This window comes from Anas acuta, chromosome 17 (genome assembly GCF_963932015.1).
Source record: "Anas acuta chromosome 17, bAnaAcu1.1, whole genome shotgun sequence".
Taxonomy (NCBI): domain Eukaryota; kingdom Metazoa; phylum Chordata; class Aves; order Anseriformes; family Anatidae; genus Anas; species Anas acuta.
This window is the reverse complement of record NC_088995.1, coordinates 7,600,063-7,621,408: the sequence shown is the minus strand read 5'-3', so window position 1 is coordinate 7,621,408 and position 21,346 is coordinate 7,600,063. Positions and strand designations below refer to the sequence as shown.

The following is a 21,346-nucleotide window of genomic DNA, read 5'->3' as shown; positions in this document are numbered from 1 at the left end:
ACAAAATGAAGATAATTAGGGCCCTGAATCCTCCTGTAAAAGGGCCTGGCATGGCCTGGTTCTGGTCTGAATTGCAGCTTGTGTGCTTGGGCCAGGATGAAGTACACCTTCCTCAGGCTGCATTTGTGGACTTTGTTTTCAGTCTGAAAAGAAAGATAAGAACTGCCTTTATGGAATTTAATAGTTGTCGCTGGTGCAATAGGTGTCAGAGTGCTAAAGCCTGTCTTGGATTAACTTTCTGAGCAGGATCTGGGAATTTGCAGGAAACAGAAAATCCCTTTTTGCATTTGGAAAGCATCTTTTTGATGCAATAAGAACCTCTAGAGCATTACGAGTTATTTGTCTACTTGGAGAAAAGTACTTCCTTGCCATTGATGATGGGAAGACTGTTATTACAGTGTAGTTACTGTAGAAATCACTGGACGAGTCCTCAGTTGTCCTCAGTTTTGCTTTGAAACAGCTTGCAATTGTGTGTAGCTAAGTGGGATCACCCTGACAGGGTAAGCAGTAATTGCAGCTAGTGCTTTATATGTGCTCCTGTGTAGGTAAACTTTAAAGGCCTGTGTTTAACGTGGTGGAAAATGCTTTCAAATTACTTCCTTATAAATTGGTTACAATTCCCCCAATTAAAGGTTTGAGGACTTGAAAAGAGACCTTGTGTGCTGCAAAAGGTTGCCACGTAACCTGCCACTTTTGGCTTTTTGTTGCTAGCTTGAGATTTGTACTTTGCCTCCTCTCCAGTCTGTGCTGGCCCTGCATCCCCTTGTTTCAGAGGAGTTATTTGCTGCTCGCTGTGATGTCAGCAGAAACAAGTAATTTTCCCGTATGCCAGCTAATGGTTCTGCTGCTGTTCTGTGCATCTTGGATCTGCAGACAGTTAACTCTTTGCTACAGGGCTGTGCAGCACGCGGTCCTGAAAATCCAAGCCCCTGTCTATCAGTGCTGTTTCTTTGTAACTGACAAATGAAGAGGTGGCTGAGCAAACTGAAGCTGTGGCTAAGCAGCAGCTCTGTTGATGGTCACTTCACAAAGCATGCGTCATCTTTCACCACTGGTCTAGAAGCCCCAGTTTGAAAATCACACAATACATGTGTAAACTCTACCAACCTAACACAGATTTCCCTCCATTCTTCTGCTGTATCTTGAATTAGAAGTTTTGTGCTTCTCTGTTATTTTTAGTTTCCCAAACAAGCAGAAGTCTGCAGAACCATCTCCCACCATGACCAGCACCTCTCTGGGCAGCAACCTCTCAGAACTGGACAGGCTTCTCCTGGAACTGAATGCTGTTCAACATAATCCCCCAAGTGGCTTCCCAGCAGGTAAGGAGTAGGAAGACGTTTGGTATTAGCAGATAGTTTGCTTCCCAAAGTAATAGCCTACTTTCTCCTTCCAACATCCCTTCTGAGGGAGATGCCTCCAAGCCCCAGTCGAAGACTCATTTAGCATGGGTGGGATCTCTTGAGGTCCAGCACCATACTCAAACTTGGTTCAATTTTAAAATTGGCTCTAACTGCACACTTTCAAAGTTAGATTATGCTGCTCAAGTCCTTGTGCATTTAAGTGTTGAATATCCTCAGAGATGGAAATTCCACAAGGTTTCTGGGCAGCACATTGCTCTTCCCTCTGATCTGCGTGTACATCTGGACCTATGTGTCTGAGCTACTCTTTTCTGCTCCCCCTTTCTAAAGACGAGGCCAGCAGAAGCCCATCACTGCCCGGCGTGACTGGACCCCACTATGTCATCCCAGAGAGCAGCAGCTCTGTGGGAGGGAAGGCTGCACCCCCTACAAAAGAAAAACCAAAGCGGAATGGCGGGCGTGGGATCGAGGACGTGCGTCCCAGTGTGGAGAGCCTGCTGGATGAGCTGGAGAGCTCAGTGCCAAGTCCAGTGTAAGTGGTGCTTTGGGGGCTGCTGGCTTCTCTGGGACTGGACGGGCTCTTGTGGGAGTAGTGAGGTAGGGGAGGGACAGATGCTGCAGGGCAGTAATGGACAAGATGGGATTTGTCTGAAGGGTGGGAAATTCAACAGGCATGTGAGGATGCTGGTGCTCTTCTATCTACTGCATCTCTTCCTGGATGGAAAAAATAACACATTATGTCACTAGCAGCATGCTGAACTTGGGTTTATAATTGATCACAGATACCCGCTGTCTGGTGAAAGAAATGTTTGGTCACAGTCCCTGCCTTCATGGCTGAGGTGTATGTGCATGTACGCTCGTTAGATGTGGCAGAGAGAGGAGACGTCTGTGTGGTGTGGAGGTTGGATCTGGGAGAAGGGCTGGCCGGGGGGGGCTGTGCTGGTGAAAGTTGCTGTGCTGTGCTTGTTTTGGGGGAACAGTGGGACTTTCAGTCTAGGAGGGCTCCCCTGTACCTACATGCACTCTTTTTCTTTTTTTTCTTGTCAGCCCTGCAATCACTGTGAGCCAAGGAGAAGTGAGCAGCCCCCAGCGCGTCACTGCCAGCCAACAGCAGACCCGTATATCTGCTTCTTCAGCTACACGAGAACTGGATGAGCTGATGGCCTCCCTCTCCGACTTTAAGGTGCCCCATCTTCACAACTTATGCTTCATCTTGTCCCTCCCCATGTCCAGAGTCTCTTGCCAGTTGGCCGCGTCTGCTGACCTTATTTGGTCTCCCAAATGGCCTCTTTACCTCTCATCCTTACTCGGAAAAAGTTCCTCTGGGGTTATTTGCACTTTGTGTGCTGCTGTAGGTTCTTGACTTCTATAAATTCTCATCACTGGCATGGGTAAGGCAGTTCTGGGGTCTGTTTTTCCTTCCATCCTGCAGTTTGTCTGTGTTTGGCAAAGATAATGAGCTCAGTTACTGCTCAGTGCAGGGTGAATTATTTTGCTGTACTGCAACTTAACAAGAAGTAGGGGAGCATGGGACACCATCTGCTTATTGACAGAGACCAGGCTCTCCTGTTCTATGGGATGGCCCCCTCTGGAATGCATTTTTACCCTGATGTGCTTTCCCTGAGGAGGGTGTGTTAGGGGCTTGAAGGCATGTGGTACGAACACCAAAGCCTTTGCATCAAACAGCTGGAGGCTTCAAAGGTTTCCACCTGAAAACAGTATTACTTGTTCAGCTCAAAAAAGAGTTAAAGGCTGAGCTTCTTGGGGAGTGGAGGATAGCAAACAGTGTTCAGAATTGTGTTTACAAGTCAACCTATTGCACTGGAAAGGAACTGCTACCGGTGCTTCAGTTGTGAGTGGCACATAGAAAATCCCATAATAGGATGAGCAGGGGAGTAACTTGTCTGTGGTCATCTTGATGAAATTTTTGGCATACGTCTTTGGATGATTTATAAACGCAGACATTTCTTATTCATAGAAGTATGCTATCATTCTGACACTAAGTGATTAACTGGAGTTTATTTTCATGCTATTTCATTTACCCACAATCATAGCAAAAAATGATCTTGCTTTCTACTTTCAGCTGGTTCACTTAAAGCCTTGCTGAATTATTCACTTGAATTTATTCTGAGAGAGGTGGAGAAGCAAATACCTAACACATTCTGTATGTTGTCATTATTGGGTGTGCCTTTCTTACAAGCACGTGTAAGTTTGCTTTGTAATCCTAAGCAAGTCCCTTACTCACATGGTGCTGGTGCTTGGTGTTTCTTGCCTGTGCTGCACTCCATCTCCTCCTACCAGGAGTTTAGGTGTGAGGCAGACAGAGCTGAGCAACACTTTGTGAGAAGTAAACAGGACATTCAGACACAGCTTTGTTGTTATTTGTGGTGGTCGTTCCCTCTGTGCCACATTCATGTGAGTACTTCCAAAGTATGCTGTGGATTTCATGGAGATCCCTACAATACCCGGAGTTTTGACCAAGCGTGTGAGCTCAGAACCCAGCAGCGAGCAGCGTGTATGCTCCACGGGACTTTACTGGCCCTGTACTTGCTGGGATTTAATTCAGGCTATGGTCTGTGACTCATGTACACAATTTAGTGAGAATCAACGAGTTACTCACTGTTTGCTCTGGACATAGTGTAGTTTGTATTTAGTCAACTGCAAACGTTGACACCTTCCTGTTGCTTTTTTTTCTCCATATTAGGTCCTGAGGTAGAGTGCAGGATAACCACGGCTATCTGTTCAATCTGTTTGCAAAATGGCACAGTTCAGAGGCTGGAGAGCTCCCACCTGTGCTGCTGGCAGCATACCTTGCCTTGCTCCTTCTACATACTGTGGGAGTGCCAGGGCCTGGTACCCCTGCTGTTTTTATCAGGGCTCAGAAACAAGCTCTGGGCGTGGTTGTTGTCACAAGCCTTTTGCTCCTTGGTGAGCTCTTGACAACTGGGAATACCCATGCCCAGTATTGACTTTTTTTTTTTTTTTGCAAGATACAAAGAGGGGATGTTTCTAAGTGTGGGTGTTCAAATGCTTTGCAGTCTTGGGAAAAAGGCCTGAGATTCTTTCTGTAACTCCATTAAAATTGCATGACAGCCTAGCTGCTTTCTGTATGCTGCCCTCCTCCCTGGCTTAGTTTCTGGTTGGACTTTAACAAGCTGAAATGCAGCAAAATTTTAAGATTTGAGCTCTATAAACACAGTGTTAGGATTTTTGTAAGTCTCATCTGTATATAATGGCTGTTTTTAACAGCTGCTCTCCTTCTTCCTGTTCTCCTTGTTGCTTCATTTTCCCTTCAGTCCTTTTTGTTTGTTTTTACCTCCCGTACTTGTGCCAGCTAGTGGTGTTAGCTTGTCTGTAAAAATGGACTTGTGGTCTGTTCCAGTGGCAGGATGGAAGGGAGAGAAGTGGAGTCTTTCCTAAAAGTGCAAGATGAAAGGCTGTTGTTCGAGTGCCAGACCTGTGTGGGGCTGCAAGAAATAGGACAGAAAAAACGAGTCCAGTATGCAATTAGCTGGAGCTGGTTCAACTGCAAGTTCCAGCAGATGGGGGTGGGAGAAGTGGCAACACTGATGTTTAATTTCCCTCATACCCCAGGGTAAAAGCTGCTGTAACAGACTGATACGTTTTATCATCATTTTTCTCACTTTAATGAGTTGCTCATTCTCTTTGCTTACAGAATCCATTTGATTTTTGGTTATCTAGCTCATCAGCGGCCATGGAGATTACTTAATGCACTTGGTTTTTCAGCCTCTGCCACTCCTGTGTAATACGATGCCTGCTTGCTGCGTGGTGAGGTGCCTTTAGCCGTGAACTGCTGTGTGTGCAACCTTGCTCTGAATTTAGAGCTTGTGTGTTTTTAACAGGCTGGAAATACTTGCTTCTGAGCAAAATGACAGTCTTGCTGTCAAAATGACCGGCTTTAATTTTAGAAAGTCTAGAAATGAGTAAATATGAACCGTAGCATAAAAAATGGTTGCTTTTATGGGTATATCTGGGGGGTATAAATACAGAGGAGGGCAATATTGGCTAACTTGTTATTTTAACTGAGGAGTGTACTTGCTAGTTTTTCTCATCTTGCTGTGCTCCCTGAAAGGAGGAGCAACCTGTGATGAATTGTGGTTCCCTACCATGTTTCAAGCGGTCTCCCTGTAGCGCTACTGCTGTGACTTCACAGATTTGTGTGCTTGCCAGCTCCTGACCCCTTGGGATGGTAGCTGCATAGGCCAGCTGAAGGTATATGTCTTTTCCACCTTCTGGCAAATTTTGTGTATGTTCTGGTTAATTTTAGCCGTCAATTCATGGCAAGTGTCCCAGAAAGGTAAGTAAAGGCTGAGATACTGTGCACAGGCTTAGAAAGGTTAGAAAGCCCTGCTACGTTAGAATGTGAGCATCGAACTTCTTAAAGCTTCTTTGGAAAGTGTGGTGAAGAATCAGAGCAGCTCTTGATAGCTGTTGGATGTGGGAATCCTTAGGCAAGGTTTTTAAAACTGGCAGGACAGCATTGGCCTGAAGTTGGCCTGGCTAACCTGCTGTTCTGATTGCCTTTTTGTAAGGAAAAGGAGAAATACCAACTTGTCTCCTAGAGCTCAGCCAGGAGCCACTGGAAACAGGGAAAGGAGCATCCACAATCTTTTGTTTTTAAAACACCCTCTAGTCAAGGAGAACCAAAAACTTGGTATCAGTCACTCTTGTTAGAGTGTATTTTGGATTAAAATTAATACTGATTTTGTTACCATGTAAATGTGGAGATGGCTAGATTAGCCTGTTCCCCTTAGGCCACAATCAAAGCAGAGTTTGCAAGGGCATGGAGCGACTGCCAGGCTTGTTGAGATTCAGCGTGTGTCACGTCCAAGGTGAGATTAATGATGTGGGTAGAACAAAGCCCATGTCATCTGTTCTTGCTGTGCTTGCCCTGGAGCTTTGTTTTCATTGCATGAACATAACCAACTGCAGCACACTGTTAGTGTATCAAGAAGAAGAATGTCAGGGTTTGTTCTATTCATTGATTGCTTTTTTTCAGCTTCGAAATGTAAAATCTACATGGCTGGCTATGAGTAAATTGCTAATCTGACCTTTACTCAGAGTCCAGGCATTCCTGGGTTTGTTGCTGGCTTCCTGGCAGCTGTCGCGTGCCCCCATCACAGCTGTAGGTGAGCACGAGGTGTTGCTTAGGAGGACAGCATAGAAAAAGGACCTTGATGGCTGTAGAGCTTCATATCCTGTGATCTCATGCAAAGATCAACACGCTGTCACGTTAGTTCTGCTCTTTGATATCTCGTTCTCATTCCTCGTTCTCTGATGTAAGACTCTGGACTGACATGGCTCTTTGATTTGGAGGTCACAGTTGTTACAATGCTGTATACCGTGCTTATTTTTTCCCTTTCTTCTGTCTGTTTTTTTCTCCTTGTTCCTTCTGTCTCCTTTCTTGCAGACTAGTTCCACTATCTCTCTGATTTCTGAGCCCTCCCCAGAACCAGTTCCCAGCTCAGCAGACGCAGACTCCAGCGACTCTCATCACAGCTTAGCAGTGCTTTGCTCTTCCAAACGCCCTTCTGCGAGTCACAGCGGGGACTTGGCAGCACCAACATCTGCCCCCTCAGCTGGGGAAGGCAGTCACGTTGTAGTTCTGCCTGCTTCAGGGCATTCTGCTGCTCCTACACGCGTGCCTTCTTTGCCACAAACGGTCCCTGTGCCCCCTCCGCGTGTCTCTTCTGCTGCTCGTGGGGAGCAGTTGACCTCTGCAGGCTTGGTTAGGCTGAGCAGAAAGCCTGACTCATCTAGAAAGGCTTCCCAGGCCGTGCCAGCTTCCAGCGTGGAGTTTCTGTGTAGGTCTGCTGAGGTGGAGGCACAAGGCCTGGAGTTGGCAAAAGAGAGTGAGAAAAAGGAGCAGAGAACAGACCCCAAAATTTCAAGTGTCCCGATCTCAAATACTGGTCAAGGGAACGGGCAGATAGCAAAAGACCCGGGCCAGCAGGGAGCATTCAGGGATAATTCAGCCCTTCCTTCTCAGGGCAGAAGTGTGGAAACAGCTTTAGATGAGCTCTGGGCCCTGGAGCTGGCCGAGCATCTGCCAGAAGTACATGCAAAGCATGAGAGGGTTTTGAGTCCTGTGTGTGAACCTTCTGTCACGGCCCTGGATCGGCGGGACATCTTCCCAGACACTAAAAAACAGTTGGGATTTGTTGTGGAGCAAGGACAGGAGCTAAAAGCTCCACGTGAAATCCAAGTAGATGGCTGTCCTGATCTGGGCCAGAAGAGGCAGAGCAGAGGGAGAACTCGGAAGGCAGGAGCTGCTCCCATGACCAAAGCCAGAGGAGAGCAGGAAAACGAGCAGTTCACAAGCTCTGCGGTTGCTCCCCAACCTCCTGAAAACCCTTGGAAAGCCGACTGGGATCAGCTGCACGTCTCCAAACCACCCATTGAGAGGATCTCTGCATCGGGCCAGGCAGGCACCGCACAAATGCAGGAGCAGGATGAGTCCAGGCCTGAGCTGACAGCTCACTAACGTTTGTGTGTGCTGTGAGAGCGCCCGGGCTCACCCACACTAACAGCATGCAGTGCCCAGCTGCGTGTCATGGATGTGTCAGGTCCCCTGCTCTGTCCTGTGGCCTCCTCTGCATGCCGGTGAGCAGGACAGAGCACGGCAGGCTGCAGGGACTGCCCTGTGAAAGGGAGTTTTATTCCCTGACTGGAACAAGGCAAATGGCCTCTGAAAAGTTGAAGGGCTGCTTCATGCCTCTGGAGGTTGTTCCTGACTTGGGATGGCAGCTCCTCTGCTCTGTTGAGCCTTTTTAGGTCTTGTTGCCAGACCAGTCAGTGTTCCTTCCAACCCTGCAAGTGTGCTCTGTGCACCAGCCATCTCTGACCCAGAGCCTTCTCCCTGCAAAGGGCAGACACAGAGAGGCTGCTGCGTGTCCCTGCGATGCTGAGGGTTCTTTAATGCTCTGCGGAGCGGTCGTGCTGCACCTCCTATCTTGGCTTCCTGCTGGGTAATCTTTCCCTTCCTTTTCTAGATAGTTATTTTTGGCTGCAGTGATTATCCTTACGGGGTTTTTCCTTGCACTGAGTCACTGTTCTGGGCTGTGCCAAAAGGAGTTTTGGCATTGTGGAAGAAATGTCATCACTCTTCCTGCTCTGCTCACAGCTGTCACTAATAGCCTGAGTTTGTGCTGTTGCATCTTGAGGCTTGCCCCTACCTTGCTCTTCTCTGCTGACACTGTTACCTTTGTCATTTAGATTAAGTCTTTAATCAAGAGGACAAAAGAGACCTCGAATGTGCATCCCATGAATCGGGACCTCTCTCCAAGGCGTAAGCTAGGTCCTGCGATCTTTCACAAGTCAGAGTCCCAAGATCGCTTGATTGAGGAGCTGCAGGACAGACTGGGCATCGCCAAGCAGGAGGAACAGGAGGAGTGGAAAAGCCAGGATGACTGGCTGACAGAGGGGGTCGTAATCACTGCCACACCCCAGGGAGAGGAGCAGAATGGTGGACAGCAAGTAGAGAAGGTAGAAAGGAGGGGCATGTCTTGGGAAATGCCAGCATGCCCCTCTGTCCAGCATGACGTGGAGGTGCAGGTTCACTCTGAGTGTCCTAAGCAAGACAAAATGAAGAACGAGCTCTTTCTGCTCCCCCTTGCCTGACCTGAAAAGGGAATTGGCTCTTGGGTCCTAGTTCTCCTTGTTTAGGAATTGGAGTAGTACCTGAGGGCCCTGGTAGTGGTATCTGTTTAGGTCTGCTGCCGTTGCATATCAAATATCCATGCGGGGATTATTTGGGAGCCATGCTGGGAGGCCTGGCATAGAGGCAAGCTTTGTTTCCTGCCTCTGCAGGAAGTTCTGGGTGGAAGATGCTGCTCCTCCTCAGAGCGACGCAGAGAAACAAGTTTTCTAGTTCCTTGCCCCTTGCTTTTTTGCTGCTTTTTCCCCTTAGACAAAGAAGGTAAAAACCAGCAGCCTCTGTTCTTACCCACTTGTGCTTGGCCATGGTTATGAGGCTGACGTCCTGTTCGTGCTTGGGTGCAAACCCCAGGAGGTTCAGAAGAGGAAGGGGGAGAGCACCGGGCAGTAAGGACTGGGTTATCGCCTGCTCCGTGCTCCCAGCCTTCCTGGAGCAGGAGGTGCTTGTTGGTTCCTCTTCGGCTTTATTCACTTCTCTTCTTCCTCCGTGTCTTTCTAGGTGGTTTTCCCTCCAGAATCCCCGCACCCCCCGAGGAGGACAGTCTCTGTTTCAGCCTCTCCCCCGCTCCAGCCTTCCACAGAAGCTGCAAAGACAGCCCCTGCTCACGCTGCTGCCCCTCGTGTCCCTGGCCCCACACCTCTCCTCCCTCTCCCACCTCAGCCTTCCCACCCACCATCTACCTCAGCTCCTCCTCCGGCCTCCTCCTCCTCCTTCAGCTTGGCTCCTCAGCCTCTCTTCCAGTGGGAGACTTCTGCTGATGATTATCATGAGCTTTCTGGTGGGGGCACCCCTCCTTCTGAAGACCCTGGGCACTCCTCTCCCCAGCCTTGGACCCCTAGCACCAAGACAGTTGTTTCTGTTGGCTGTCAGACTGAAGATGAAGCTTTCTTCCCACAGATGCAGGCAGGCTTCTCTTTTCTGTTTATTTTCTTTTTCTTTTTAGCAGAATCTTGTCCAGTCCAACCACTGCTCCCAGCTTGGTGGCTCAGTAGATGTTGAGGCAAAGGCTGGTGCTGAGGTGTGGTAGGAGAGCAGAGCCGTTGGTAACAAATCAATCCCAGCTCTGCCTGTCTGGCACAGTGCACGTCTGCAATAATCACTGGGGTGCGTGTGCTTCCTGCCTGCCCTTTGTGCAGCAGGGATCATGTTGGCTTTATTTCCGCTGAGATAAAAAAGGCGGCTCTGAAGCTAGGGCTCAGCTCTCCCTGCTGTGATTCTCCTTGAAGTAGGGAGAGGGATGAAAAAAGACACCAAAAATCTCAAGTCTTACTATATTAGTCTGTGTGGCTGGCTGGCCCCAGTGCCAGTGGGTTTGGGGAGGAGATGGTGGGATCAAGCCTCTGCATCGTGACCTGTTGTGCTTTGCAGGTGACCTCCGCTCCTCCCCTCGTCGGCAGTGCCAGTCTGCTGGCTGCTCCAGCACCCCTGGGTGCCCCCAGCCCCGAGAAGGCAGGACCTGCTTTCTGTCCGCATGGCGTGCCCTTCTGGGGGTGCACGTGCAGCTCCCGGCGTGGGGAGCGGAGCTGATGCTTTTTGTGGAGTGTGGTGTGCTGCTCCCTGAGCTTGTAGCTGAATAGGGGGGGACAGGTTGTGCACTGGGCTCCACCGGGGAGCTAAACTTGTGTGTGGCCTGAGAAATTTTGTGCAAACAAGTGGAAACTGGGGTTTGCCACTATGTAAACTGGCTGGCTACAAGTGTGAGCAGGATGAGGAGCAGAGCTCCTCCTGGGGCTGGGAGGGGGGTTTCTGCCAGGCTCTGAGGTGCTTCAGTGTGTCCTGCTCCCCGGCTGCAATGGCAGCAGGCTGGGGGGGTGTTTGCAGGCATGGATTTGATGTCTGTGTGCTTAATCTGTGCTCTTAGTAGGAGAAAACCTGCTCCAGGCTGACATCTCAGGGAGGGACAACTTCTGAGTCTCTAAACCTGGCAGTAGGCATCGCAGCGCAGTCAGAGCAGTCAGCTGAGATAATGCCTACCTCCTTATTGCTGTTTGCCTGCAAAGGGGGCTTTGGTGCCCCAAGAGCACCCATACTTTGTTCCCAAGTTACAAACCTAAGTAAAACTTCTCCCCCTGGCCTTCTTTGGGAAGGTGTGAGCTGCTTTCGCTGTGAGCTCCAGAACCTGCCTCTGAGACCAGTCTGGCGATCCCCTTCCCCGATCCCCTTCCCCAGCACCCCGCGTGCATTTCCAACAGACGTGGCAGTGTTCGCTGCACGCTGCTGCCGTGGAGGCACTGCCCTCTCTGTAGGTAAACACCAACTCCGACCGTTTCCTTCCTGCTTCCACTTGCTCGGCTTCGGCGTGGGCTGAGAGCCACCTGATGGGGCGAGGGAGACTCAGCACGGAGCGGGGCCGCGGGGGAGGGAGGAGCAGAGGTGCTTTGGCTGAGGGGGAGATGGAGCCTGGGGAGGAGAGGGGTCTCTGTCACAGATACAACTTCACAGAATTTTCTAGGTTGGAAGAGACCTCAAGATCATCGAGTCCAACCTCTGACCTAAAACTAACAGTCCCCACTAAACCATATCCCTAAGCTCTACATCTAAAAATGTCGGAGAGGACGACAGCGAGCAGCAGCGCAGGAGCAGAGAGAGGTCAAGGGGAAGAGGCCCTCGGCTGGCGTCTCTGCTTTGTCAGCTGGCCAGGAGCTGATGAGGTGAAGGGAGATTTTTGGCAGAGGCTTAGAGAGCACAGTACCGACTGCTTGGGGTCTGCGAGTAACTTCTGCTCTGTGTGCAGCAAAGGAAAGGCAGATCCTTAGTTCTCAGCTCTGTTCTTACACATCCCAGGGCCTCTGCATGGGCAGAGTTTGTGTGTGTACTCGATCCTGGCTCTCACTGGCTTCTGCAGCGAGCGTAGCTGTCTCCTAGCAATCTCCTGTCTGCAGAAGAGCCGCTGGCAGCGACAGCAGCCCTTTTCCAGGCTAGGGCAGCACCGCTTGCCTTACAGCTGTTGTTTTCTCTTCCCTGCAGTTCATGGCGCAGGGGAAAGCCGGCAGCAGCTCCCCACCGTCCACAACCCCCAAACCTGGCAGCCAGCTGGACACCATGCTGGGAAGTCTCCAGTCCGACCTGAACAAGCTGGGAGTAGCGACCGTTGCCAAGGGCGTCTGCGGAGCCTGCAAGAAGCCGATCGCTGGGCAGGTGGGTCGAAGGTGCCACCCCTCTGCTGAAGCTTGGGCTGCAGCCGGGCGTAACGGGGAGGGCTTTTTCGTGAGGCTGAAGGGACTGGAGATGCTGGAGAAACTGAAGTACTCTATTTATCCACTGGCTAGGTACGCTGTAAGCTCCTCCAGTGACCTCTACCCTGCCCTTGAGGGACTGCCCTCTCCTGAGATGATAGGTAATTCAGTTTTCATGCTACCCCAGTCCAGGGCTCACTTGAGTAGTAGATCTTGTCATTCTTGCTGACCTCCAGCTGGTAACTTGTCATGTGGCCGAGGGGAGAGCGAGGTAGAGGTGTCCTTCATAAGTTGTCTTCCCAACAGGTGGTTACAGCCATGGGGAAGACCTGGCACCCCGAGCACTTCGTCTGCACCCACTGCCAGGAGGAGATCGGGTCACGGAACTTCTTTGAGCGGGATGGGCAGCCCTACTGCGAGAAGGACTATCACAACCTCTTCTCCCCTCGCTGCTACTACTGCAACGGGCCCATCCTCGATGTGAGTTCTGGGGGGGTACAAGCCGTGACACGAGGTGCTGCAGGCCTCAGTGTTTAAAAACTCCATCCATGTGTCCGGGGTGAAAGATTTTGTTTGGTGACTTCTATTTTTCCTTTGCACTGGCTCTGAAAGGGAAACAACTTGACCCTGTCCAGTTCTTAATGAACTTAATTAATGAGACGGGTTAGTCCCTCTTACCTTCACTGAGCTGTAATCCCTCAGAGCGTGGCTCTGTCATTGTGGTAACAATTCCCCAGCTCCTGCCTGTTGGTAGCCTGTAGTAAGAGGCACCAGTGCGCTAGCCCTGAGAGCTGGACGGGGCCCTGTGTAAGGGAGGAAGCCGTGTGTAAGATCCTTTTAGGGTAAAAGTGTGCTGTGGGGAAAGCCTGAATGAGCCAGAGGCAGGAGAAGTGACTCAGCTCTCTGAAGGCCGGTCTATTTTAATGCACGCAGTTGTCAGCACCAACATTAAAGTGTTCTTCCACCCAGTGCCCCCTTGTTCACCTCCAAGCTGAACTCATGATTAACATGATCGTGCTTTGCTTCTTCTGAACAGAAAGTGGTGACGGCTTTGGACAGAACATGGCACCCTGAACACTTCTTCTGTGCCCAGTGTGGAGCTTTCTTTGGACCTGAAGGTATTACTGGTTCATACAAGGGGAAAACAATCTCCTCCCTGAACTGCAGATAAGTGTGTAAGGCAGAGCTGCTGGTGGGGGCCAGCCGGAGAGATGACGGGAACTGCTGAAGGCAGAAGTTCCAAGGGAAATAGCTGTTTATGCAGAAAGGATACCACCAGGATTTTTTTTTTTCTCTCAGTCTCTGGAGAGGAAAAATATGCATGTGCATGTGTGCGCATGGGACAGGAAGGGCAGCAGAATGAGGAACAGCTGCCTGCTGTGTGTGAGGGGACGGGAAGGATGATCCTACCCGCACTGGTTTCTCCAGAGCTTGGCTGGCTATAGGTGAAGGTCAGGAGCTGATGCTCTTTGTTCTTCTTTGGCAGGATTTCATGAGAAGGACGGCAAAGCCTACTGCCGCAAGGACTACTTCGACATGTTTGCTCCCAAGTGTGGAGGCTGTGCCCGGGCCATCCTGGAAAACTACATTTCTGCCTTGAACACCCTGTGGCACCCTGAATGTTTTGTCTGTCGGGTAAGAAACCCAAGGTCCTTCAGGGGTGCTGTACGACCCCTGTCCTTTCCACCCTGCAGGCCTCTGGTCCCTTATCAAGACAAAGGCGTCCGTGGGGTCTTGAAGTACAGACAGATAAAAACACGTCAGCACCAAGCACCTTCTTGTTCCTCTCCTGGTTTACGTGAAACTTTCTGGCTGCTTTGCTCTTTCTGTTCCCAGCTGCAGTTACAGGATTCTGCAGCAGCTCACAGATAAACAGAGACATTTGCTGTGGCCTTTAAACAATTATAAGCTAAGCTTCTCTCTAAGCACTTGCCTCAGCAATCAGATTTTGAGGCTCTTCCTCCCATGCTCCATCTGACAACGTAAACTAATGAGACTGACCTTGTTCAGGCAAAGCAGTGAAGTAGTGGCAGGCTCCATGCAGCAGGCATAATAAGCAGGAATACTGCAGATTAAATGCTTGGCGCTCTTTCAAAGTGCCTCGCGAGTATTAACTCTTACAGGCCCCAAGAGATGAGCAAACATAAGCCAGGCTTTCCTAGAGTGGGGAAGAAAGGGACAGAAACCAGATTCAGCAGCAGAATCGCAGGTGTGATTGTGACCCAGCGTGGAGCGTTGAGCCACCGGTGGCCCTGCATGCTGGATGCTGTGTGCACACAGGTCTGGCTGCGTGTGACCCTGTGCTCTCCCAGGGGAAGAGGAAGGTGCCTGGGCTGAGCAGCACCAGGGTTATGGAGATCTGGCTTCTGTGGGCCTTCCTGCTGCCGTGGATGGGATCCTCAGCTCACCCCCAGGCCATCGCTTCAGCTCACTGCTTGCACAAGGGGGGAATCTCCCCAGCCTGGCAGGGAGGACGGGGGCTTCTGCTGCAGGTTGTGCTGTCACATTCTCAGCTGCCTGGTACTGAAGGCGATGACAAGTGCTGGGCTCCAGCAGGCACAGGGCTGGCATGTCCTCGTCTGTGCAAAATCATTAGCACTAAAAGAGCCAGGGGTTTCTCCCAGTAGGGATGCACCAATGCCTGGTGGAGGTATTTCAGGTGGAATCCCCATCCTACACAAAGCATACCTCTGTAACACCAGCCATTCCAGAGAGCACTTGTAAATAGGAACTGTGCCTCATTTTCCCAGCTGGACCTAGTGCCAGGTTCATTAGGTTTTGCTGTATTAAAGCCTTTGTTGGTCTCTGCCTTCCGCCTCCTATTGTGGGGAAGCTGCAGTGAGATTAGGAGAAAAAGGGGAAGGTGCTCTGCAGCGTTTCCTGCCTTGAGAGAAGGAGCAGTGCTCTCCTCCGTCCTGGCTGAATGCATCTGGTAACTCCTATTTTCTTTGTGTGAGACAAGCCAGCTGGAAAGGACCGTGGTTGTTTCCCTTGCTTCTGGCTCTGTCTATCCTTGGAAACTCTTCTTGATGGGCAGACTTCGGCTCTGTGGACAGCAGGATGATGTTGAAAGCTCGTGCCATGGAGTGGAGGAGATTTGTGGAGCCTCCCACATCCCTGGCTTGTTACTGAGTCTGTCCCCTTGTGCTTTCTCCCCCTGCAGGAATGTTTCACCCCATTCATCAACGGCAGCTTCTTCGAGCATGACGGGCAGCCCTACTGCGAGGTGCATTACCACGAGCGTCGCGGCTCGCTGTGCTCTGGGTGCCAGAAGCCCATCACAGGACGCTGCATCACTGCTATGGGCAAGAAATTTCACCCCGAACACTTTGTCTGTGCCTTCTGCCTCAAGCAGCTCAACAAAGGAACCTTCAAAGAACAGAACGACAAGCCCTACTGTCAGAACTGCTTTCTCAAACTCTTCTGTTAGAGGCGTCCTAGCTGGGAGCTAAGCATCTTTCTGCCTCCCCCCGGGCAGTTCTGTCTCTCTGAACATTACTGTGATTTCGAAACCTTCCCAGGCAGGGGAGAGGGCGGGTGAGGGGTGGGGGGTAGTGCTTGCTGCTGCTGCCTCGAGGCAGCAGCTCCAGACACGGACCATTAAACTGGAAATGCCCTTGCTGCGTCTCAGCAGAGAGAGGCGAGTCCCCTGGCTCCTGTGTGCAGCTGGGTGTGACCGACAGCTGAGCTTAGCCCGAGGGCTCCACCAGGGAGCTTCTCAGCCCCCTCCCGGCAGCAGGAGCCTTAGCCAGTACATTTCAGCCCGTTTCAGCCCGTGTCAGCGCTCTGAGCACACCCTGACGCTGGCAGACATCACAGCCCTCTGTCCTGACACCTGTCTGAGGCTCCTGAGCGGTGGCACAGTGAGGCCACCCCACGAGCTCAGCACCACCCTGCCTCCGCTCCCTGGGGCCGCGGGCACCCCTGGCTTACCGGGAGCCTCAGCACAGGCAGCCAGGACCCTGCAAGGGTCTCTCCAGTTCCATTACACTGTAAGGAGTTGATACCACTTTTTTTTTGTTGTTTGTTTGAAGAGGAATCAAGGTATTACTGTGTTTTTTTTTCTTTTCCCCTAGTTTGTTATTCCCTGCCCTCTCCAAGCCTCGGCCATCCCTCCGTGTGCTGCTGCATGTCCCTAGGGGGACGTGCGGGGCCAGGCACCTCCCTCAGCACCCAGTCCCCTCGCCTGCTGCTCCCAGGAGAGGCGGCAGGGCAGCATTGGCCCTTCTGTAGGAGCAGGGAGGTCAGGGCCAGCCTTCACCACGAGTGCCTGTGGTGTGCCTGCGTTATCCAGCCCGAAGCTCTCCCACCCACCCTCCTCACAAGGTCGGGGAGAAGCGGAGGGGTTTAAGAAGCCAGGGAAAAAAAAAAATACCCACCCTTTATATGCTTTCTCCTTCCTCTCTTTGCTAACGAGACCTGTCAGCCCTCGGTATTTCCTTTCTGCGCTCCTGTTAAATGTGTTCCACGGAGAGATGCTAGAGCAATAACCTTTTGTACTGACTGTTACCGGCATAACCAGTCCCCGGGGGCGGGGGTGTGAGGCACACTTGGTTTTACTATTGAAATGAATACTGTATCCTGCCTTTGATAAGATTTCTACACTGATTTTGAATTCATATCTAATTTGCTTTTAATCCTCTTATACCGAAATTGGTTTTGAAGTGATTTTAAGAAAGCGCCTTTTATATCTCGAGCTGTGCTGTGCCGGGCAGCGTGCCCGCGGGGCTGCCCCTGCCTTTGTAACCTCGACGCTGTGTTAAACCCACCGGCCCTCGCCTGCTTCTTTCTGCGGGGGGCGCGAGGGGCTGCGGCCGGGGGCAGGGACCACCACCTCCATTTTATTTTTTATTTTTATTTTTTATTTATTTTTTATTTATTTTTTATTTATTTTTTATTTATTTTTTTTTTTTTGTTCTTTCTTTCCCTTTCTTTTTTTTTTTTTTTATTTTCCTTTTTTCTTTTTTTTTCTTTCCCTTTTCCCTTTTCTTTTTCTTTCCTTTTTTTTTTTTTTAATTTCCCTTTTCCTTTTTTCTTTTTTTATTCTTTATTTAATTCACACCGGCGGGTGGGCTGCAAGTGGCCGCGTGGTTTGGGTGTCCCTATCCGCTGTGCCCTGCTGCCTGGGGGTCACCTCCCCTCTGGGAGCTCGGAGGGAGCTGCTGCGGGGTGGGGGCGCCGGGAGCCCCGGCTTCTCTTCCCCAGCCTCCTGCCCGCACCCTGGGGGGAGGAAGGGAAGGGACGGGGCTGGGGCTGGGGCTGGGGCTGGGGCTGGGGCTGGGGGGTGCAGGCGCTGCCCTCGGCCCGGCCGGGCACTGGGGCGCTGGGGGCAGCCGCAGGAGGGGGCGTGGTCTCGGCTGGGGGCGTGGCTTCAGACAGAGGGGCGTGGCTTCAAGACGGGGGCGTGGCCTCAACAGGGGGTGGGGCCACCCGAGGTCTTCCCGCGCTGCGCGGTCACGGTGTGGGCGTGGCTTGCTCTCAGGGGGCGTGGCTTCCCCGCCGGCTTCTCCTCCGGCCACCAGGGTGCGCCCGCTCGCCCCGCCGGTCCTGTGAGTGACAGGCGCGCCGCCCAACCGGAGCGGCCGCTCCGCCGTGACTGGCTGCCGACCAATGGCGTGAGGCGGAGTCTGCCCGTGGCTCGCCGCGATTGGGCGCGAGCCGCGGTATAAAAGGAGGCGGGCCCGCCCTCCGGCCTTTCTTTCCCGGAGCCCTCGTGGAGGTAGGAGCGGGGAGAGGGGGGCGGGGGGGATCCGGGGAGCCCTGAGGGGGTCCGGGGAGGGCCTAGAGGGGCCTGAGGGGGTCGTGAGGGCCCCTGAGGGCCGCGGGGATGGGGATCGGGGATCCGGGATCGGGATCTGGTGGCGGGGGGGGCGCTGAGCGGAGCCGCCTCACCCACGCCCGTCTCCCGCAGGCCTCAGCTCGTCTTTAAACCCGCCGGGCGATCCTTGGAGCACCGCCGCGATGCCCAGGGAAGACAGGGCTACGTGGAAGTCCAACTACTTCATGAAAATCATCGTGAGTGCCGCTGCGGCCCGGCCCGGCCTTCGGGAGGCGCCGCCTGGGGTCGGGGAGCGGGGCCGGGCCGGGCCGGGTGGGTTTTGGGGCGCTGCGGGGCCTCGGGGCTGCTCCGCCCTGGGCTGGCCCCGCAGACACGGGGCTGTTGTCACCGCAGCAACTGCTGGATGATTACCCGAAATGCTTCGTTGTGGGAGCGGACAACGTGGGATCCAAGCAGATGCAGCAAATCCGGATGTCGCTGCGCGGGAAGGCCGTGGTGCTGATGGGGAAGAACACCATGATGCGCAAAGCTATCCGCGGGCACCTGGAGAACAACCCTGCCTTGGAAAAGTGGGTGACGGGTCTCTGAGCGGCTTCCTGGGTGTTATCCCTTTGGGAGGGGATGTGTGAGGAGTGGAACTGATGGTTGTTATCTTTCCTTCAGGCTGCTGCCTCACATCCGTGGGAACGTGGGCTTTGTTTTCACCAAGGAGGATCTGGCTGAGATCAGGGACATGCTGCTGGCCAACAAGGTAGGGGAGTGAGCCGTCACTGCGTCTCTGGGCTGGGAAATACTGAGGGAAAAGCGAAACTGAACCTTTAAGGGGGGGGTACCTGATTATCCGGAGTCCTTGGGGATTGGGAACTAGGCCCCTGCAGCTGTAGCTGAGTAGCTCTTCCACTGCTGTCTTGTTGGTGTGTGCCTGGGTGATGTCTGTCATGCAGGGTCATTTTGGGAAGGAGTTGATGCTATTACAGGGGATCTGAGAGAGAAGGGTTCTTTTGACTTACCTTGTTTCTTCTTTCTCCAGGTGCCAGCAGCTGCCCGTGCTGGTGCGATTGCTCCTTGTGATGTGACTGTGCCAGCCCAGAACACCGGTCTCGGACCTGAGAAGACCTCCTTCTTCCAGGCCTTGGGCATCACCACGAAGATTTCCAGAGGAACCATTGAAATTCTGGTTAGTGAGCAGTGTGGTGGTGGTGTTGAAGCCCTTCCCTGATTGAAGGGCCCTTGCTGCGATACTGCGTGGAGTTGTCCTTTCATCCAGTGTTCATGTGGAAGAACAGGAGGTGTAACCATCATCTAAAATCCCATTCACACTGAAGCACTGTATGAACAGTCTGATTGCTTCACTTTGGGAACTTCTGAGGGCTTGGTTTGGGCATGCAGTGGGGTGAGGAGAGGGATTTACATTCCTCTGTCAGATCTGAGCTCTTCTAGAGGAATTCACGAGCTACCCATACCGAAGGGAATCGAGGCGCTGCTCATCTCGTGGTTCAGCAGCCTCAGAACTCTGAGGCTATTTTACCTTTGCTCACTTGTTCCTTCATCTCTTGCCATGAGAAATGTGCCTTTGTGTCCCTGCTGTGTTGGTTGGCCTGAATTTCTTTGTGCACATTCACTGATTTTCCTCCTCTTCCTTTAGAGCGACGTGCAGCTCATCAAGACTGGAGACAAAGTGGGTGCCAGCGAAGCCACCCTGCTGAACATGCTGAACATCTCCCCGTTCTCCTTCGGGTTGGTGATCCAGCAGGTCTTTGACAATGGCAGCATTTACAATCCTGAAGTGCTGGACATCACCGAGGATACCTTGCACAAGCGTTTCCTGGAGGTCAGTGCCTCAGCCTTGTGTTTGTTAGGTTCAGCTCTTCACCTACCTGCTAGAGGGAAAACGTGCAGCAGGCGCTGTCCCAGAACGAAGCGTATGCTCTGGTGTTTTCTGCAGGCTGTAGAGTCTGAGTGCCCAGTCACAGAGCACCTTGTGTAGGCTTTTCTGACTAAAAGAAAGGAAAACATACTGGGCATTTCATTAAGTGAGGCGTGTGGGATCAGTGAATGTGTAAAGGCAGTGAAGTGTTTGTGCAATCTGGAAGCTATTTCAGCGAGTGTTTGAAATCATTTAAATCCTGATTTATAATTCAGTGGGGTTGGGTTCCTTGTGCACGCTACGTACTGTCCTGCCTTGTGTTGGCAGCACAGAGGTGGCTGTCACAGTTTCTCATCCCGGTTATGTCTCAGCGCAAAACACGAGTCTCTTTTTGCAGGGTGTTCGTAACGTTGCCAGCGTCTGCCTGCAAATTGGGTACCCGACCATTGCTTCTGTGCCCCACTCCATCATCAACGGGTACAAGCGGGTCCTGGCAGTGGCAGTGGAGACCGACTACACCTTCCCACTGGCTGAAAAGGTAACGGCAGCGTCCCAGAGCCTTGTTCAAAGTGCAGCGAGCGCTGCACAGAAACACCGAGCCCATTACCAACCCTGAAAGGACTCAGGGCTGCCTCTGAGCATGAACTGGACAGAGCCGAGTGTCCTGAGGAGGGCGCTTGGCTCTGTGGGATGAGCATGGAGGCAGGAGCCTGCCCCTTATAATCCTGCCCACCCAGGGCTGCGAGAGGTGCAGGGGGCAGCCGGGTGCTGGCACCTCGGGCATGGGAGGAGCGAGCTGGGCCCTGCCTCCCTCCACCCCTAGGACATGGGACATGGGACGTTTCCCCTATAACTTCCCCCTCTCTCCCCGCAGGTGAAGGCCTTCCTGGCAGACCCCTCAGCTTTCGTGGTGGCCGCCCCGGTGGCAGCCGAATCGGCCGCACCCGCCGCAGCCAGCGCCGCCGCGCCGGCCAAGGAGGCGGCCAAGGAGGAGTCGGAGGAGTCGGACGAGGACATGGGCTTCGGGCTCTTCGACTAGCGGCGTGGCGGGGCTCAATAAAGGCTCTTGGACCCTGCCTGCGCCTCTGCTGCTGCCTGCGGGGGGGGGGGGGGGGGGGGCAGGGGGGGGGGTTCGGAGCCCTTCGGGTGGGCTCGGGGAGGTTCGGAGCCGTTCGGCGGCGGGGTTCGGATGGGTTCGGTTCGATTCGGCGGCGTTCGGCTGCGTTCGGATCGGTTCGGATCCTTTCGGTTGAGTTCGGCTCCCTTCGGCCCGACCCGACGGCGTTCGGCTCCACTCGGCCGCATTCGGCTCTCCTCGCAGCGCCGTTCCCATGGCAATGCTCCCCCCCCCCCCCGCCGCGCAGCGCGTGCGCCGGCCGCCCCGGAAGTGCCGTCTCCTTCCGGGGCACAGCGGCGCCATGGCGGCCGACACGCAGGTGAGTGCGGGCCGCGCCCGCCCCGCTGCCACCGGCCCGGCCCCGGGCGGCT

General features: G+C 52.8%; 3 protein-coding genes across 13 annotated transcripts in view; all 3 read left to right on the top strand.

The window, feature by feature from the left end:
- Positions 1–16,857, top strand: part of PXN (paxillin) — a 41,601-nt gene extending 24,744 nt beyond the window's left edge. For 6 of the 10 annotated variants that reach the window (XM_068654062.1, XM_068654055.1, XM_068654057.1 and 3 more), the window contains exons 4-15: positions 1,180–1,319; positions 1,689–1,890; positions 2,406–2,541; positions 6,790–7,803; positions 8,595–8,864; positions 9,535–9,939; positions 10,405–10,485; positions 12,004–12,174; positions 12,519–12,692; positions 13,249–13,330; positions 13,699–13,847; positions 15,376–16,857. In XM_068654062.1, coding sequence (XP_068510163.1) covers positions 1,180–1,319; positions 1,689–1,890; positions 2,406–2,541; positions 6,790–7,803; positions 8,595–8,864; positions 9,535–9,939; positions 10,405–10,485; positions 12,004–12,174; positions 12,519–12,692; positions 13,249–13,330; positions 13,699–13,847; positions 15,376–15,642 — 3,091 coding nt within the window. In that variant the 3' untranslated portion in view covers positions 15,643–16,857. Of the gene's footprint in view, positions 1–1,179; positions 1,320–1,688; positions 1,891–2,405; positions 2,542–6,789; positions 7,804–8,594; positions 8,865–9,534; positions 9,940–10,404; positions 10,486–12,003; positions 12,175–12,305; positions 12,374–12,518; positions 12,693–13,248; positions 13,331–13,698; positions 13,848–15,375 lie in introns of those variants that run through there. The other 4 variants (XM_068654063.1, XM_068654056.1, XM_068654064.1 and 1 more) reach the window with 4 other exon arrangements.
- Positions 16,858–17,886: 1,029 nt separating this feature from the next.
- Positions 17,887–20,934, top strand: RPLP0 (ribosomal protein lateral stalk subunit P0). The gene is made up of 8 exons (XM_068653810.1): positions 17,887–17,931; positions 18,124–18,227; positions 18,385–18,560; positions 18,655–18,742; positions 19,022–19,168; positions 19,637–19,822; positions 20,256–20,396; positions 20,733–20,934. Exons 2-8 carry the CDS (start codon positions 18,174–18,176, stop codon positions 20,895–20,897), a joined length of 957 nt encoding a protein of 318 aa, XP_068509911.1. The 5' UTR covers positions 17,887–17,931; positions 18,124–18,173; the 3' UTR covers positions 20,898–20,934.
- A 258-nt stretch (positions 20,935–21,192) lies between these two features.
- The window catches only part of GCN1 (GCN1 activator of EIF2AK4), a 42,833-nt gene continuing 42,679 nt past the window's right edge, over positions 21,193–21,346 (top strand). For both annotated transcript variants that reach the window (XM_068653766.1, XM_068653764.1), the window contains exon 1: positions 21,193–21,294. In XM_068653766.1, the coding sequence (XP_068509867.1) occupies positions 21,196–21,294 (99 nt within the window). In that variant the 5' untranslated portion in view covers positions 21,193–21,195. The remainder of the gene's footprint in view (positions 21,295–21,346) is intronic.